At 39.7% G+C, this 16,885-nt stretch overlaps 1 protein-coding gene across 1 annotated transcript in view; it reads right to left on the bottom strand.

Annotated features, from left to right (window-relative positions):
* The window catches only part of CNTLN (centlein), a 282,369-nt gene that overhangs the window by 237,795 nt on the left and 27,689 nt on the right, over positions 1-16,885 (bottom strand). Inside the window, exon 2 of the mRNA XM_054986823.1 lies at positions 4,308-4,396. Coding sequence (XP_054842798.1) covers positions 4,308-4,396 — 89 coding nt within the window. The remainder of the gene's footprint in view (positions 1-4,307; positions 4,397-16,885) is intronic.

Raw genomic sequence — 16,885 nt, 5'->3', positions numbered from 1 at the left:
TGAATTCATATGTAAGCCAAAATTATATCTGACTGTCAGGATGGGACAAACAGATTTTCAAACTACAAAGAATTAACAAGCTACTTGGGGCTGCTCAGCCAAAGCAGGCAAACTGAATTTTGGCAAGAAAATCTGCCTCACAGTGGAGAGAGTGAAGGGGCATCTGTCATAACCTCCTTTAGCTGTTGCAAGAGTCCCATGGAAAGCAAACACATATTAACCAACAGCAGCAAGTTTAAGTGTGTAGGAAAATGTGTGTCATCAGGAGGATTACTGTGTATTTGGTTAATGTGAACAACAAACATCAGTTTCTATGTTAAGCTCAAATTGTCGCAAAATAACTCAATTAATGGAAGTCTTGCAGTTTGATCCTAATGATGGACCTAATTAAGACTCCTTAACACTGCTGTTTGCAACTCAACCATGGTTAAGGATTTGGTAAAGGAACTGAGGAATTCTGTTTCAAGACCTGCACTTCTTCTGGGTCAGCAAAATTCAACTAGCAACAATATGGGACAGAGGAAGCAAGGATATGCAAGGCATTTGCAGCCCTGACTTCCATTTTACCCTTTTCAGCTTTGGATAAAATTTAGACTCTCTCCATTGTAGCTTTCATGCATTTTATTTTGGATCAGTCAAGTAAGTAGGATTAATACTCACACACCATAATCCTTACAATCCTCATGTTCAGCTAAGAATAAGAGTCCCATCCTCAAGCACTTAGCCATGCCTACATCAGAATAGTTAGCTTAGTTCATCTATTCAATATTACTAGCTGATGAGTTGAGATTCCATTAGACTTGCCCCCATTTGTTCACTACCTCATTTTCACCAAGTGTAGAGATTTGACCATGGGCAGGGCTGCTACTCTCAGTTCTCCTTTAAACTGAGTGTCTGCAAATAAGATTCAAGAGAGAAACTCCACACTTTCTGTCCAAGAGCTCCACTTGTAATTGATACCTCTTTCTCGGTGAAAGAGTTCCAGCCACTGTAACCAATTCAAAAACAACAACATTAAATTTATATACCACCCTTCAGGGTGACTTAACACCCACTCAAAGCAGTTTACAAAGTATGCTATTGTTATCGCCACAGTGCAGTAATTAGCCCAACATCTTTCACTGAGGAATAACGTTCATCTCAGAGTGGGTCACCTAGAACAGAAATGGGCAGAAGGTAGCCTGTGGTTCAGTTTCCAGTGGATCACCTAGCACCTCTTGGTTGCTAAATATCCCGCAAAGAACCCAGCAAAACAATTATGTTCTTAAGTAGGATGACATACAAAGGATTAGTTAACACAGACTACTTGCACCTTAACGGTGAAGAAATCCTGAGTATGTATTCTTCGTTTATCAGTTTAAAACCTGTTATGTGGACTACGTTGGACAAGTAAAAGAAAGAAAAGACCACACATGACCAAAATCACTCAGTCCTTTCTAGGAGAATACATATAGTCCAGAACCAACCTCCTGAGTAAGTGATGCGCTATCCCTTAACAGTCTGCTGTGATGAATACAGCTATAACTATAGACAGTCTTGTGCCGCAAGTCTTTTCTCTGAATCTATAAAATATCCCAATAAAATCAACAGTAATTTAATATTGGCACTGTTAAAATGTTATTCCAAACAAATGGTTATTCACAGTTATTGACTGAATGAATAGTTAATAAACAATTATTTTATAGCTTGATAAAGTCTGACCCTATTAAATAAAATGTTAAATTAAATAAAATGTTATTTAATAGGGTCAAACTTTACCAAGCTGTAAAATATGTAGCTATTAACCATTCATTTGGAACAAGTGTATCAAGAGCAGAAAATAATAAACTACATAAACTTTTCCAAGTATTTATGTTCTTTCTTCCTTCAGAAAAAAATAAAAATTAAGCCAACATGATTGAATACTGTTCAAGAAGTTAAGGGGGGAGGATTATTTCAGAAAGCAGCAGGATTTGAGTCCAGTGGCACCTTAGAGACCAACAAGATTTTCAGTGCATAAAATTTTGAGAATCAAAGCTCCCTTCTTCAGATACAAGTAGAAACAGAGATCCCTGAGTCTTTATATCCCAGCCAGAAGGTGGGCGGGATATCACAAAGAACAGCATCGGAATGCAAAGGTACAATGAAACCTGATTAGATGGGAGGGGTGTAGCAAAGGAGGATGTCAGGATGTAAAGGTACAATGCAGCCTAATTAGAACAGAAATTAGCATCTGTACTGAGATAAGAATCCTATGACTCTATTCAAATGAGGGGAGAGGATTCATTGTTCTAAATTTGTGAATGAACTCAGTTTCAGCAATCTCTCCTTGAAGTTTCTTTGCTTGAGGATTGCCACTTTTAGGTCAGCAATGGAATGTCTTGAAAGATTAAAACATTGTTTAAGGTTAGGGGGCTGTCTGCGGGCAAAAAAGGTTTGCCTCCCAATGCTTGTGAAAGAAGAGTATCATTGTCTAGCAGAGGCTGCAGTCATTGATGATGTGTTGAACTTGTTTGAGCCGAGAGCTATATGTGACCACCAGTGGCATTCTATTGTTGTTTTGTTTGGGCTTATCTTGTAGAAGGTTATCCCTTGATATCATTCTGGCTTTGTCAATCTGTTTCCTTACTACATCAGGCAGATATTGCCATTTCAGAAACCATTATCAAAAATATTTGTGGTTTTACTGTTCATTTCAACTAGTTAGTTGGCTTTATGTAAAGTTTGACCACACAAAAAGGGGAAAATCCTAACACCCACAAAGAATGAAAAATAATTACAAAATCTATTTGAAAATAAACTAATATAGTCCAGAATATAAAGTGAATGACTACTCACAGGCATATATTAATAGAAAAAAATACATAAGGATCTGAATAATCCATACAAAAATAGCCACAATTTTAAAAGATAGAGCTCTAACGAATAACACATATTATGACAGCTGTTAATAGTGCGGTTCAAATTATCTTCTTCAGACGCGTGTTATTCTTCTCTTCAAATATATGGAGTATACTTCTTTTTCAGCACAAAGCTACTGCTGAAATACAAAACTGAAATTCACTAGTTTCTCTGAGGCCCATGCAATGCAAGGTCACAGCTTTACATAAACCATGCTGGGTAGCTGAACAAAACAGCAGAATATAAACATAGGATCCCAAGCCTTAGTGTTGTTCACCCAACTCTCCCTCCATCATTGAGGGCTCCACTGATTATAAGGGCTTTGCATGCAGGTGCTAAATAAGGAGAGCCAAATCTCATTACAAACTTGCAGTGAGGTCCACTGGTGGGATGCAGAAGAGTGAGGCCTCTCCTGGTTTGTGCATCCTTGAATTTACAGGTAAGGCCACCCTGTATCCAAGTCTTGAGCCATCATGTACGTATGTCTCAGGCTCCTCCCTGCTAAGTCTTCATGATGTTCGAAGAGGAGTGACTTTTCCTGTCCCACTAGCCACAGGGTTTATGGGTCAAGGGCTTCCTGTCCCAGGTCCATAAAGGTACCGAGGCCTTTAGGCCTGATCTGAGGGTTTAACCCTTCACGATCCAAATGATGCTTCAGGGTGCTTACCAAGCTGAACTGCAAACTGTTCAAGCATCTTGACCCGTACTTCAACCACCAATATAGGATATTAATGCCTAGGCATCAGTGAAAACCAACATACTGCTTAGTGGACACCTACCTCTACAAAAAGGAAAGTGTAATAATTCCATGAGCACACTGTGCCTGAAGTATAGAAAGTTGTATTTGAACAAAAAGCAGGGCCTTCCCTGGCCTCTGCTTTAGTAGAGAACAAACAGCCAACAACCAGAAGGAAAAGTGACAGGCTTTTCAGCCCTAAGGGATCAGGGGGAAATAACTAAACAGTTCAATAAGGGAAAACAGTTTAACAACGGAAATTCACAACTAAGCCTGACCTGTGGAAACAGGTCAGGCTTAGAATCTCAGCCATAATTAATACATACATTCATTTTATACTCATATCATCTAATTCAAAAAGCACACTTTCCCATTTCTGAACAACTGTCTTATCATACAGAAATTTATGACAGCCCCAAATTTTACTTATATCTGTAAACTTTAATCATTTATTTCAGTATGACTACATTCTTTGAATAGTCAGTTGCCTGCCTATAACAGATAGGAAGCAATCCTAAGCAGGTCTACTTGGCTTGGTTATTCATTGAGGCTTACTCCTAGGAAAGAATCCATAGGACTGTAGCCAAAGTGAGTTAGCCTACATTCCTAGGATAGCAGTTTTGTCTCACTTGGAAGAATAAAATTCAGAATTTGTTCAAAGAATCACATTTCAAAAAATTCTCATGCTTACCTTTCCACAACTAAGCTTACTGCTTGTGTAAGATCTGGGTTAGTGACCTGGAGACGTTTCCATAAAGACCATACAAATTCTTTGTCAGCCTTAAAACACAAACAGAAGATAGAACACATTGAATAAATTCACACTACAGTGAAAGACTAGTAATTCTGCAATACCTTAATCACTGAATAGCCTAATCTAGATAGCCTAGGTGAGCCTGATCTCGTTGATCTCAGAAGCTAAGCAGGGTCGGCCTTGGTTAGTAATTGGATGGAAGACCTCCAATAAAGACCAGATTTGCAGAGCCAGGAAATGGCAAAACACCTCTGTTAGTCTCTTGCCATGAAAACTCCAACAGGGGTTGCCATAAGTCAGCTATGACTTGAGGGCACACTCCATCATCAATCACTGAATAGTACAGGGGTCTCACACAGAGGCAAATTAATGCCTTTAAAAATAAATACATTTACCTCTACACGTGCTTAAGAAAGAATATTTTTGGTAGATCAAGATCACATTACTATGTCACAAAATAGTAAACAGTACAGTAGCACCTTTAATACTAACCAACTTTATTGTAGCATGAGCTTTCAAGAACCGAGAAGCTATTTTGCGACTACAGACTAACTCCTCTGGATCTATTACTATGTCAGGAAGAGATATCAATGGCAGAATTAACTATTTATACAACTCTATACTGGTGTTCTGTCACTGTTGGGGCCTAGCAAATGTATTGCTCACACTAGTAGCCTCAAGCTCCCTTGCCTGTGCATTCATCACCTACAAACAGCATGTACCCTGATGACCTTAAGCACTGTGCCAGATTTTCACCAGTTCCACTTCCTGCTTGAACCCTCTCATTTATCTATTTAGAAAATGTATATACCAACTTTTCCAGAAAATAAAATCATTAAAACAATGTAAGAATTATCAGTATTAAACCAAGCCATAAAATAACATTCAGCATCCTAAAATTATATCCATAAATAGTTCTTCCTCTAGAACAGTGCATTCAGACCTTTTAGTCTGTGGACCCTTTGGTGGGCCAAATGCTTAAAAGAGGTGAAATTGGAGCTGCCAGACCCATTTCTAAAGCAGCTACAACCCTGCGTCATCAGCAGGGCTTTTGGAGTGCAACAATAAACATATTCTTTAAAACATGCTGTGTATGTCTGCAGCATATATAGGAATTATCATCATGTAATGCTGTAGGCTGAAAATGTTTATATAAAGCATACTACACACTTTGAGTAAAACTTTGCATTAAAAAAGTGTGGCACTTACTTGTAACTGTTGTTCATCTAAGTCTTCATGCAGGCACACATTGGGACTGCGCAGGCACAGACTGGCGGTGGAGAAAGATTTTTCAAGCTCTTAAAGGCAGGGGGCGCTCTGTCCCTACGTGCACGCACGCAGGCACTCCTACCGAAATGCGGTGTTGCTAGGTAGAGCACCCCTGATTCCCTCAGTTCCCCTAAGCTGTCGGAGGTAAGTATAATTATGGTACTCTCACAGTGGGGTAGGAGGGAGGGAATGTGGGCCTGCACAAAGACCTAGAAGAACAACAATTGCAGGTAAGTGCAACACTGTTTTCATCTTCGGTCTTCTGTGCAGTCCCACATTGGGAATATAAGAGCAAAAGAGGGGCATCGCGGGGTATACAACCGAGGAGAAAGATCAAAGACATGCCACAGTAACAATTCACTGACCTATTGTCCTTAAAGTGCACCGTGCAACAATGTTATAAATAAATAAATAGATAAATAAATAAATAAATAGATAGATAGATAAATAAATAAATAAATAAATAAAGTGAAGGGTGCTCAGTTAACAATAAATAACAATAAATAGGCAAAAATAAATACAAACAGTTCACATCCACTAATCATAAGTCACTTCTCAAATCATGTCATCAGGAAGTACACCTCTGCTCCCAAACTGTAAGTGCTTATACCATCAAAATAGAGACTTGGAGTCAACAGATAAATCTTTCCTTAGGCTTTTCCACATGAGAATCTTCTAAAAGTGTAAAGATAATTTCTTACTCTTTTCCAGATGCAGATCCAGCCAAGGGCAGGGCTCCAGAGTGGCAGACACCTCCTGGGCAGGAGAATCCACAGAGGGACAACCAAGTCTCACATCAGAAGAAAGTCCACAGCCAACAGAAAACACTCAACAGGGTGCTAGCTGTTCTGTTTCAAACAGACTTTTTCAAGAGTGTTCAAAAACAGCAGTTGTCTTCTTAAGGTACATATTCATTCAGAATACAGACTTAATCTTCTGCTAATTGTAACATAGAATAAATAAATTATATGGATTAAGTGATCAATAATATTTCTTACTTCTCCAAAACCATAACAGGAACCCAGATACAGAGTGGGGGTGAGGCCAGTGCCAATTACATACATACACGTCACACTAAATTCAGTAATTAGACACATCCATATTTAAAAGAAGCTAAAAAGGAAACGCTTGTAACAATTCATAAGTAACAAGACCAGTCTAACATTTGATTTAATCCCTTAGGTGTGACGGTACCCAACTCAAACGTTAAAAAAAATTCCCTTCTTAAAAGTTCACGCTGTAAATCAATGACTCTGGATGTTTTAATTACCTGCAATACAGAGAATCTGAACTCTCTTGGCTATCTCTGTCTATTCAGAAAATGCTGCACTAAAGTTGCTTCTAATACTTTATATCTAATATGGAAAAATGTGTTCTTGGATTTACTTTCATAGGTCTACAAGTGCTCCCAACATCTAAGAGTGGACAAGTACAATCAATGACACATACAATTCCTGAAGTATTACATGTCGAGAGATCCCTTAAAGTGATAATACATCCAGTCGAGCTGACAGTGAACTCTTGACCAGCTGCCACAAGATCACAGATATTGCATCTACCACATCTAAAATGACCTACAACATTCTCCTTCTACCTGTTTTGGAACTAAAATCAGACTGTACTAGAGAATCTTTAAGATTTTTGGTGCATCTAAACCCAATTGAGGGTGTAAACCTGCACTTTATAAATATATGAAATATAACCTTCTCAAAATTATAACATTGTTACATGGTGCACTTTAAGGACAATAGGTTAGTGAATTGTTACCATGATAGGTCTTTGATCTTTCTCCACACTGGGAGTATAGCGAGCTACTTGCCGATGGAGGAGGGTGTGAGATGTTAGTTGAAGAGACAGCGAAGTACTGCTGTCCTTACTGATGCATCCCTTCTTGCATGTGTGTCAACAGAATAGTGCTTAATGAAGGTGTCTGCTGAAGACCATGTGGCGGCCTGGTTGATGTCATTGAGTGGAGTTCCCCGAAGGTTGTGCTCCAGTCGAGTGAGCCTTGATCATCACTGGACATGGTACTTTGGCGTGTTTGTACACCGACTTGATTGCTGCCACAATCCATCTGGATAAAGACTGGTTTGCTGTGGACAGACCATTACGAAACAAATAAAGAGAGCCTTGGACTTTCTAAATGCTTTGGTTCTGTGCAAATAATAAAGTAAGGCTCTTTTGACATCTAATGTGTGGAGTGATTTCTCAGACTTTGAGGATGGAGGGGGGGAAATATTGGTAAAGTTACCTTCTGTTGGAGGTGGAATCTTGAGACTACCTTGGGGAGGAATTTGAGGTTTGGTGTAAAATAACCTTCTCCTCAAAAAATTGTACAAAAGGGGGGGGGTCTAAGTGGAAGTGATACCAGTTCACCCACTCTTCGGAGAGGAATGATCACCACTAAGAAAACTACTTTCCAAGAGAGTAGGGAAATATCACAGTGGGTCAACAGTTCAAATGGAGGCATCATTAGTTGTGCCAGGACTAGGGAGAGGCTCCACTGGGGTACCAGGAGGTGCCCTAGGGGAAAACATATTGTTGGTCCCTTTGAGGAATTGTTTGGAAGTGTAGTGAAAAAAACCTATTCTGCCATCTATCGGTTCGTGGAATGCCAAGATGGCCACTAAGTAGACCTTGACAGAGGATACAGTAAGGCCTTCCTTCAATAGTGTTAGTAGGTATTCGAAAATGAGATTCAAGGAACAGGTAAATGGAGAATGCAGAGTATCAGCTACCCATGACACAAAACAGTTCCTTTTATGGCTATAGGCCAATCGAGTGGAAGCCTTTTGGACATTAAGTAGGACCGGGTCAAGAACCATACTCTTGAGCCTGAGGGCGGGAACATTATGGTGTAGGAGGTCTAGGACTTGTGGCAGATGTCTGAAGTACCTCTTGGCCATAGTCCAGTGTTGGAAACCAATCTCTGCGGGGACAAAAGAGTGTATTGAGGATGCAAGGGGTGTTGAACTGCTGGATCCTGCCTAGCACCCTTGGTATTAGGGGGAGTGGTGCAAAGCATAATACAGGCCCTGATCCCAGTTGATTTAGAATGCAACTCCCAAGGAGTTTTGGTCTGATCCTGCTAGGGAACAGAAAGTCCCTCTGTCAGACTGGGATCCCTGGTCTGCAGCCTCCTCAGATCCAGATGGGGATGGAGATCGGTTCCAGTGTTTGTATGCTGAGGGATCAGATAGAACTGAATAGACAGATGGTGGAGGATTTTGAGTTGAGGTGAATGAGGAGGCGTTCTGGAGCCAGGAGAAGAATTCCTGCCAGTTGGTACCTGTACAGCGATTGGAGGTTGTTGCCAAGGTGTGGGAGTAGAGGGAGGCAATCCTGGTTGGACCATGGTTTGGTTCCAAGCAAGTGGTCGTTGCTGTAAATGTTGTGAAGTTGCCAGTTGAATAAAGGGGCTTTGGCCTGATTGGTTGGTGGTTGGAACTGAAAGCATCAGGTCTGGGTTTGTCGGATCCAGAGTAAAGGAGGGCCTGAATTCCTCCATCTGGCTAAATTTCCTCTTCCTCCATTTCTTGGATAATTGGTGTTGGAGGCGGCGACAAGGTGGTTGCCTTGGAAGCTTCTCTTCAATAACCAAGGATGGGGTGGAAGAGGGTGAGCAGTGATGTGGTTGAGACAGTGTCGACGCTAGTCTTTTTGGATGTTTTGATTTAGTCTTGCTTTTCTTGGCCAATGTTTCCTAAGATGCATGGTCATCTCTGTGTGGTGATTTGTGCTTGCTAGAAACTGCCTTGTGTTTGGGTTGTTTCGTCAGTAGGGGAATGGGGGTCCAACAATGTTGTCAGAACTGTCAGTTTGGTTGGATCCAATTTGTGCATCTTCAGAACAAATGCTTGGAACCGTGGTCAGAAGCCTGCTCAGCAGATGGCTTTGCTGCTGGCTTGTTGGAACCTGACAGAACCATCTCTCAGAGAGCTGCCTTGAAGCGCGAAGTGCAGTCACTACGGGCTTCAGGGGTGAATTGCTGGTAGTGCCGGCAGGCAGAGACATTGTGCAATTCCACCAGGCAGAGGAGGTAAAGCTCATATCCGTCCATTTGCAGCATCTTAGTGTTGCAGGTCCTGAACTTTTTAAATAGTTTCCTTTGAGACATCATGACTCGTGGGTTGTAGGCAAAGAATAGTCAAGTCGGTCTGAGGTCAGTAATACAAAGGCAGACAATCAAAATGTTAGGCGAAAGAATAGTTGGTGGACGGTCCTGTGTCAGTACATGAATAAACGAAGTTAGCTAAGAAGCGTAGGAGAGCAATGAGGAACAACCTTCTCCGTTGGCGGCAAAAAAAGAACGGAGGGAATCAGGGGCGCTCTGCCTAGCAACACCGCATTTTGGTGGGAATGCCCGCGCACATGTGCGTTGTAGGGGCAAAGCACCTCTTACCTTTGAGAGCTTGAAAAATCTTTCTCTACAGACGGCCTGTGCTTGCGCAGTCCCAGTATGGTGCTTCATGGAAGACCAAAGATGAACCATTTTCACAAACTTCTAAAGCTTTTTTTAAAAAGTTGATGGGAGCTACTTTCAGTGCTCTCCTTAATTTCCTATTTTTTTCCTTTGGAAAATCTTTGCTTTTGGAAAATTTCCTCATTTGAAAAAATTGAACACAGCCTTTAGACCTTTCCATGCTACAAATCTGTACATATCTGGAGGAACCTTGTCTTAAAAAGCATTTCATTCATTCTAATAGACAAAATAGTTCCCAGGAAGGTTATTTTCCCCCATTCACTCACTCACACAAACACGCCCTATCAAATTACCCAGTTTTCTGGCTGGAAAGATTGGGAGAAGGAGGGAAGAGTCATCAGGACAAATATTAAAAGTTGGGGGTTTCCCCTGCTTTCTTTCTGGGCCTTCACATCTCTTTGCATCCTGAGTTGCAAGGCTCAGTCATGGTCAGACCTTTTGCCTGCAAGAAGAGGTTTTGCTTGCCCAAGTCTATCTGCCTTCAGAAGGGAAAGTCCCATTCATGGAATACATGAAATGCCACCTTGCGTTTCTTCCCCTTTGCATCTCTTCTTGGATTATTACTTTGGTTGCTCCCTTGGACCATGGAAGTTAGTACACAGTTCTCATCTGCTTGAGGCAGACCTCTTATATTTGTGCAGCAGCTTAAACCCCGCCCCCCATGAGGATCTTACCTTTGTCTTGGATTTACCCTTTGTATTACTGGTTGCACAGACATATGATACTCCCATCTGAGGCTTTTGTATTTCCAAATGTATAGGTAGAAGCTTCTGCTTTCCCCCCTTTCTCTACTTGTGTGTCCTTTTATCATTTACATGCCACACGGTATGCATGTTCATTTGGAACACTGCATAACAATGTGCACATCCTACTGTAGAACACTACTAGTCTGTTTGAAATTACTGTGGCTGCTTCAGCATATCCCCTCAATAAAGCAATCTTTCACCATATTCAAGGTCTCATCACTTCTTCCAAACTTGTGCTAAGAGCTTTTCCACTTCATCAAATCACCCCTTTGCTGCTACTCATGTGGGTCTTGCCCAGATTAGGTGTGCTCCTTTAAGATGGATGTAGAAACCAAGCCAGTAGCTCTTCAGAATTAAAAGTGGTCAAAGGAACGTTTTCTTCCTTATGTTCAGACTACTGTTCAGAGTGAAAAGTAGTAGAAAGGTTTTTATCCTTATGTTCAGACTACTCTAGAACAAAATATGGAACAAAATAAAAAGTTGGCCCATTCACCCAAATAAAGTATGTTCTGATCATGCTTTTTTAAAAATTTTTTTATTAATGCATCACATATTATTAGATTTCAATACAGTCACAGTTCTCCTATGATACATCTTTTACCCCTTTTGTAACCCTCCCCCCCACAAGGTGGCTATCCTATAACTACAAATTAAATTTTTAGCCACGAGCACATTTTTTTTCAATTTTCCAAATATAGTTGTATTGGCTTCTCCATTATATACCCATTGAAAATATACAGACTATTTCTCTTTTATCTCCTCCATTTTTCCATCCCATGCCTTTTCTTTTTTTAAACATTCCAACATATCCGATTGAATATATTCATACAAGTAATCATTCCATCTTTCTAAGGTCCATTTTAACTTCTCCTTCCAACCGTATGCAATCACTGCATGTGCAGCTAGTAACATTGCTTTGAAAATATCCTGGTTTTGTTTCTCAATTCTAATGTTTCCCAATACACCCATGAATAATAGATCTACATCTATATTAAGGTTGACCTTACATACCAATGCTATTTTTCCCCGTACCTTTTCCCAAAAATCTATGACCTTTGGACACTCCCACCATAAGTGGGAGTACCACCCTTCTTTTGCATTGCAATGCCAGCAGTTAGGTTTCATCCCTTTAAGCATGTATGCCAATTGGGCAGGAGTTCTATACCACTTCATGATTATCTTTCTTTCAAGTTCTCTATACTTTTCTAGCTTAATTGCCTTCAAATTCACCATTAACTTATTAACCTCCTCAGAGGTTATTTGTTTTTCTTTATTCCATTTATTTTTTAGAGTTCTAAACATAAACTCCTTATCCCTCACCAATTCAAGGTAGATTTTCCCTGCCAGCCCTTTCTTTATTTCATCCACATATAATGCGTGTTCTATATTATTGTCTTCCCTTTTAATAGCTTCTTTATATTTATCTTGTTTAATTAAATGGTGTAACCCCATTAAATTTAACCAATATCTTTCCCCCAATTTTTGATTCAATTCCTGAAGTGGTAACAAATCCCCTTGACCATTATACATATCCTTCACTCTAGTTATACCTTCCGCCTTAAGATCTTCCCAAAATTTCGGGTTCATCTCCTTCTCCCAGATATACTTAAGTGGAGTCCATTTTGAGTTCTGTGGCATCATAGCCGTTTTCCACCTCTTCCAAGCAATCAAGGCTATTTTTCTTGGGCCCTTTGCTTGTCTTATCTCCTTTTGCAGATCTCTAGTATAAATTCCATAACTACCTGCTCCCTTATTGATTGCAGATTCAAATCTTACCCACTTATCCCCTTTCCTCCATTCTAGCTCCATCAATGCTTTCAACTGAAATGTATCATAATAAGCTTGCAAATGTGGGAGTCCCCATCCTAAATCATCTTGGGGCATATATACCAATTTTTTTGAGATTCTTGCTTTTTTTTCTTGCTTTTTACCCAATTTTTAATATTTTCATCCCATTTCCCTATATCTTTCTGGTCAAGTTCTATTGGGAGTACCTGAAGTAGGTATAACATCTTTGGTAATATAAACATTTTAACTGCTCTAATTTTCCCTAAAATACTCAAATGTTTATTCTTCCAATCCTTCAATTTCTTTGTTATCTTTGTCCAAACCTTATTATAATTGATTTTTTGTAGCTTCTCTATGTTTCTAGCAAGATATACTCCTAGATACTTAATTTTACTTACTCCTGAATTCATCCCCGTTAGAACTAATATCTCTCTTTTAGTTTCCCTATCTAAGTTAAGAAACATTATTTCAGATTTCTTAATATTGACACCAAGCCCCGAGCTTGACTTGAAATCTTCTAAAATAACTAGCAGTTCTCTTATTGCCTGTAGCGGATTACTTATTGTCAGCAGAATATCATCCACAAAAAGATTTAACTTAAGTTCTTCCTTACCTATTTGAAATCCCTGAATTCTACCACTATTTCGAATCCTATCTGCTAGGGGTTCCATTGCTAATGCAAATAGCATCGGGGATAATGGGCAACCTTGCTTTACTCCTCTCTGGATTGAAATTTCTCTAGTATGTCTATCGTTTATTCTAATAACTGCTTTACCGCCCCTATAAATTTCCCTTATAGTATTTAGGAACGGTCCAGTAAAACCAAATTTCTCCAATACCTGCATTAAATAATTATGACTTAAGGGTATGTTCTGATCATGCACAATAACACTTGGTTTCCCTACTACTACTTTTTCCTACCATTCTTAAACAAGCTTTCTATTTTCATTCTGCTTACCAGCTCACACAATTCCTTTTACCATCCTGTCCCCGTATAAGCTTTCTTCAGCCAAACTTTTTCCTTAGCTCACAGAAGTTGAACTGTCTACCCATATTCTATGGTTAAGTATTTAATCACCTCCTAACTTAGAATGTTTGCAGTAATTCTGCATTTCACCAACATGGCCAGTGTGCCTGGGAGTTTACATAGAAACAAGCCACATACAGTACCATCATCCCCGATACTCAAGTGGCTGGACCCCAGGCTAGTCACAAATATAGCAATATTAGGCCACCTGCACAGAAAGAATTGGTTTCCATGTATTCAGGTGACTGCTCAAGTACACAGAGCAATATGACTTCATAAAGTAAACAAAGGAAAAAGACCACCATCCCCCTGCATGCCAAAGAGGACTGAGCATGTTCCAAGATATACCGTACGTTAAGAAAAATTGACAGTCAGTTAAAGGAGATAGGAAAGAAAAGAAGCTAGCCTGCTCAAGCCACTCTTTTGAGGTCCTGGAGGAAAAGATTAATGAAATGGGACATATCCCCCCTCCCCAATTTTTCATGGATCCCCATTTATCTAGCTCAATGTACAACTCAGGTACTTTGCACTTTCCAATGACTATAGTTAATACTACTCAGCACTAGACATATCTGAATATCTAACTAAAATGCCCACATTTATCATATTTAATAGATTTTGTTTCTTTGCGCAGATTTTGTCAGAAAAAGTAGTAATCCAAGTAGGAAATTATCAAAATTTTCACAGTAAAAAGTTTTAAATTTTTTTATTTAAAAAAAAATCCTGCTTGCATAATTAACAAAACTTTAATAAGATAGCTCTGTGAATGGTTTTGAGTCAGTAATTTCCTTTGAAATAAGACCGCACATTGAGTCTCAAATTGGCACAGCAACCCAACTCTACAGCTGTCAAGACCTGCGATATATCAATCTTCAACATACCCAAGGACCATTCTGTCTACTTCACATATTTTAACGGCACACCGAGGTCAGCTGAAGTGTACCTTGAGCAGCTGAGAACTTACACATACAGGACAGAATACAGATGTCATCTGGAAGATCCCCCAAATTTCCTCATTAAAAATAAAATTACTCACACTACCACGCTATGTCAGAAAAAGAAGTGGCTCACTTTGGGATTGTGTGTGGAGGCTGGAAAGAGAGATGTATAAAACATAAATATTTAGAGTGCTTTGGGAGCTATATTGAAAGTGAGATGCTCTTCCCTGAGCAGCAAAGCATCTGCAATGATTGCAGGTCAGGCCTCATACTGAAAAAGTGACAGTTATGAAAGAGAGAGACAATGGAATTGCGCTTCAGTCAAGAGTGAAAATAATTATACCTCATCATCGTCATGTTAGGAGACATATGGAAATGCAGAACAACTCAGCCTCTGATCCCTGTTACTACTGAATACGGCTGTGCTGTAATAGGAACAGAACAGATCCCTACATGCAATATTCAAAAGCATACACAATACATACTATGAAAAGAGAAACGTAAACATTCATTTGAGAGTTCAATACAGCATATCACGACTCCTTGAAAATTTTTCAGCACGCACTTAAGTTAAGAAAAGCATTTTCTGGTTTCTGAATTAAAATTAGAGGGACTCATCACTCTTACAGAAGAAAGGATTACCTTTATAGTGTGTAGCACAAGAACAAAATCTCACAGAATTCAACCTCCCCCCTCTGTGTTTTTTCTGCACAAGTCACTGGTGAGGTGGGCAGCGAATGAGAGCCAGCAATTCTGCTAAATAACATCATACATGATGCACCAGCATGGCAGAATTCCCCACTGGTGGAAATGAGGCGAAGAAGCTAATTGTAAAGAGGAAAGCACAGATCAGTTAAGCCCACAAAGATGCAACAGGTACCCTCCTTTGTGGAGCTTACATGAATGTTTAATTTAGATATTTATTTCTCATAGTACCAAACTCTCAGAACCTAGCTTAGTTTGTGAGTTACTGATCTAGGCCTCCTTAAACCCATGAAGACACACAGCCTGAAGATTCAGTTTTCCAAAACTTCAATGCAAAATATAGTATTTTGACACTACAACAGTAACTACAACATTTTCCAAACGATATGCCATGAACACAAGCAAACTGGTAATCCACAACTCAGTGTACGGCTAAAGAGCACAAGTTCCAGCAACCTTGAAGAAATTAAACAGGTCTGGTTCAGAGTAGTACCTGCATAAAAATTATTCTGGAAATTTTATGTAAACTGGGTTGAAATCTATTAGGGAAGAAAAGAAATAAATACAACAATTAAAGTCCAAGCAACCCACAGTCACACTTCCAGAATTTCAAGGGGACAAAGCAGTATAGAAAAATATTCTGGGCACACCTGGCCAATTGAAACAGCTTCCATCATGGTAATGCATTTCTCTTTCCTAGAAAGCAGTGGGCCACCTAATTAAACTAGAAAGATAGCTCGGGCTAACTTATACTGGGTAAAAAGCAGGGCTTTTTTTCAGCAGGAACGCGGTGGAATGGAGTTCTGGAACCTCTTGAAAATGGTCACATGGCTGGTGGCCCCGCCCCCCTAATCTCCAGACAGAGGGGAGTTGAGATTGCCCTGGGAGGGCAATCTCAACTCCCCTCTGTCTGGAGATCAGGGGGCGGGGCCACCAGCCATGTGACCATTTTCTCCTAGGGCAACCCACTGAGTTCCACCACCTCTTTTCTCAGAAAAAAAGCCCTGGTAAAAAGAATGATGTTTCTTCAGGACAGCGTGCCCATCCACAAAATATTTTAGCCTCTCAGTCTGCCTTTTCTTCCCTCTGCACAGCAGAGAAATCATAATAAGAAATCATAATAGCCTCATGATCGGTCCTTTTTTTTCACAAACCATTTAAATTAACATATAGATAATTAAATACTCATGTGAGGAAAAACACTTTCTTCTTTCATTTTCACCCTCATCCCTAGCATAAAATGGAAATTTTAGAAGTTTGGAGAAAAAATGAAAATAAAAAAGAAACCTCTTTATGAAATATTCTTCCTTCAGAATGATAAGCCAAATACCTTTTAAAGCTGTGCTTTAAAACAATATTTTGACCGGGTGCCAACTGACTTTCCTGTAAATCTCTCTAAAATGTGGGTAATGATAGCAAATTACTGCATTTGTTTCAGGACACTATTAGAACCCTACTTTCAAGTGGACCAGAATGTGCAACTCCTTCAACTGGTCCAGGAGTGCAATCGTGGAGTTTTTCACACAAGATGTCCTAAATAAAGATAAATACAATGTATG

This window comes from Eublepharis macularius, chromosome 8, assembly GCF_028583425.1.
Source record: "Eublepharis macularius isolate TG4126 chromosome 8, MPM_Emac_v1.0, whole genome shotgun sequence".
NCBI lineage: Eukaryota > Metazoa > Chordata > Lepidosauria > Squamata > Eublepharidae > Eublepharis > Eublepharis macularius.
This window is presented reverse-complemented; position numbering and strand designations above follow the sequence as displayed.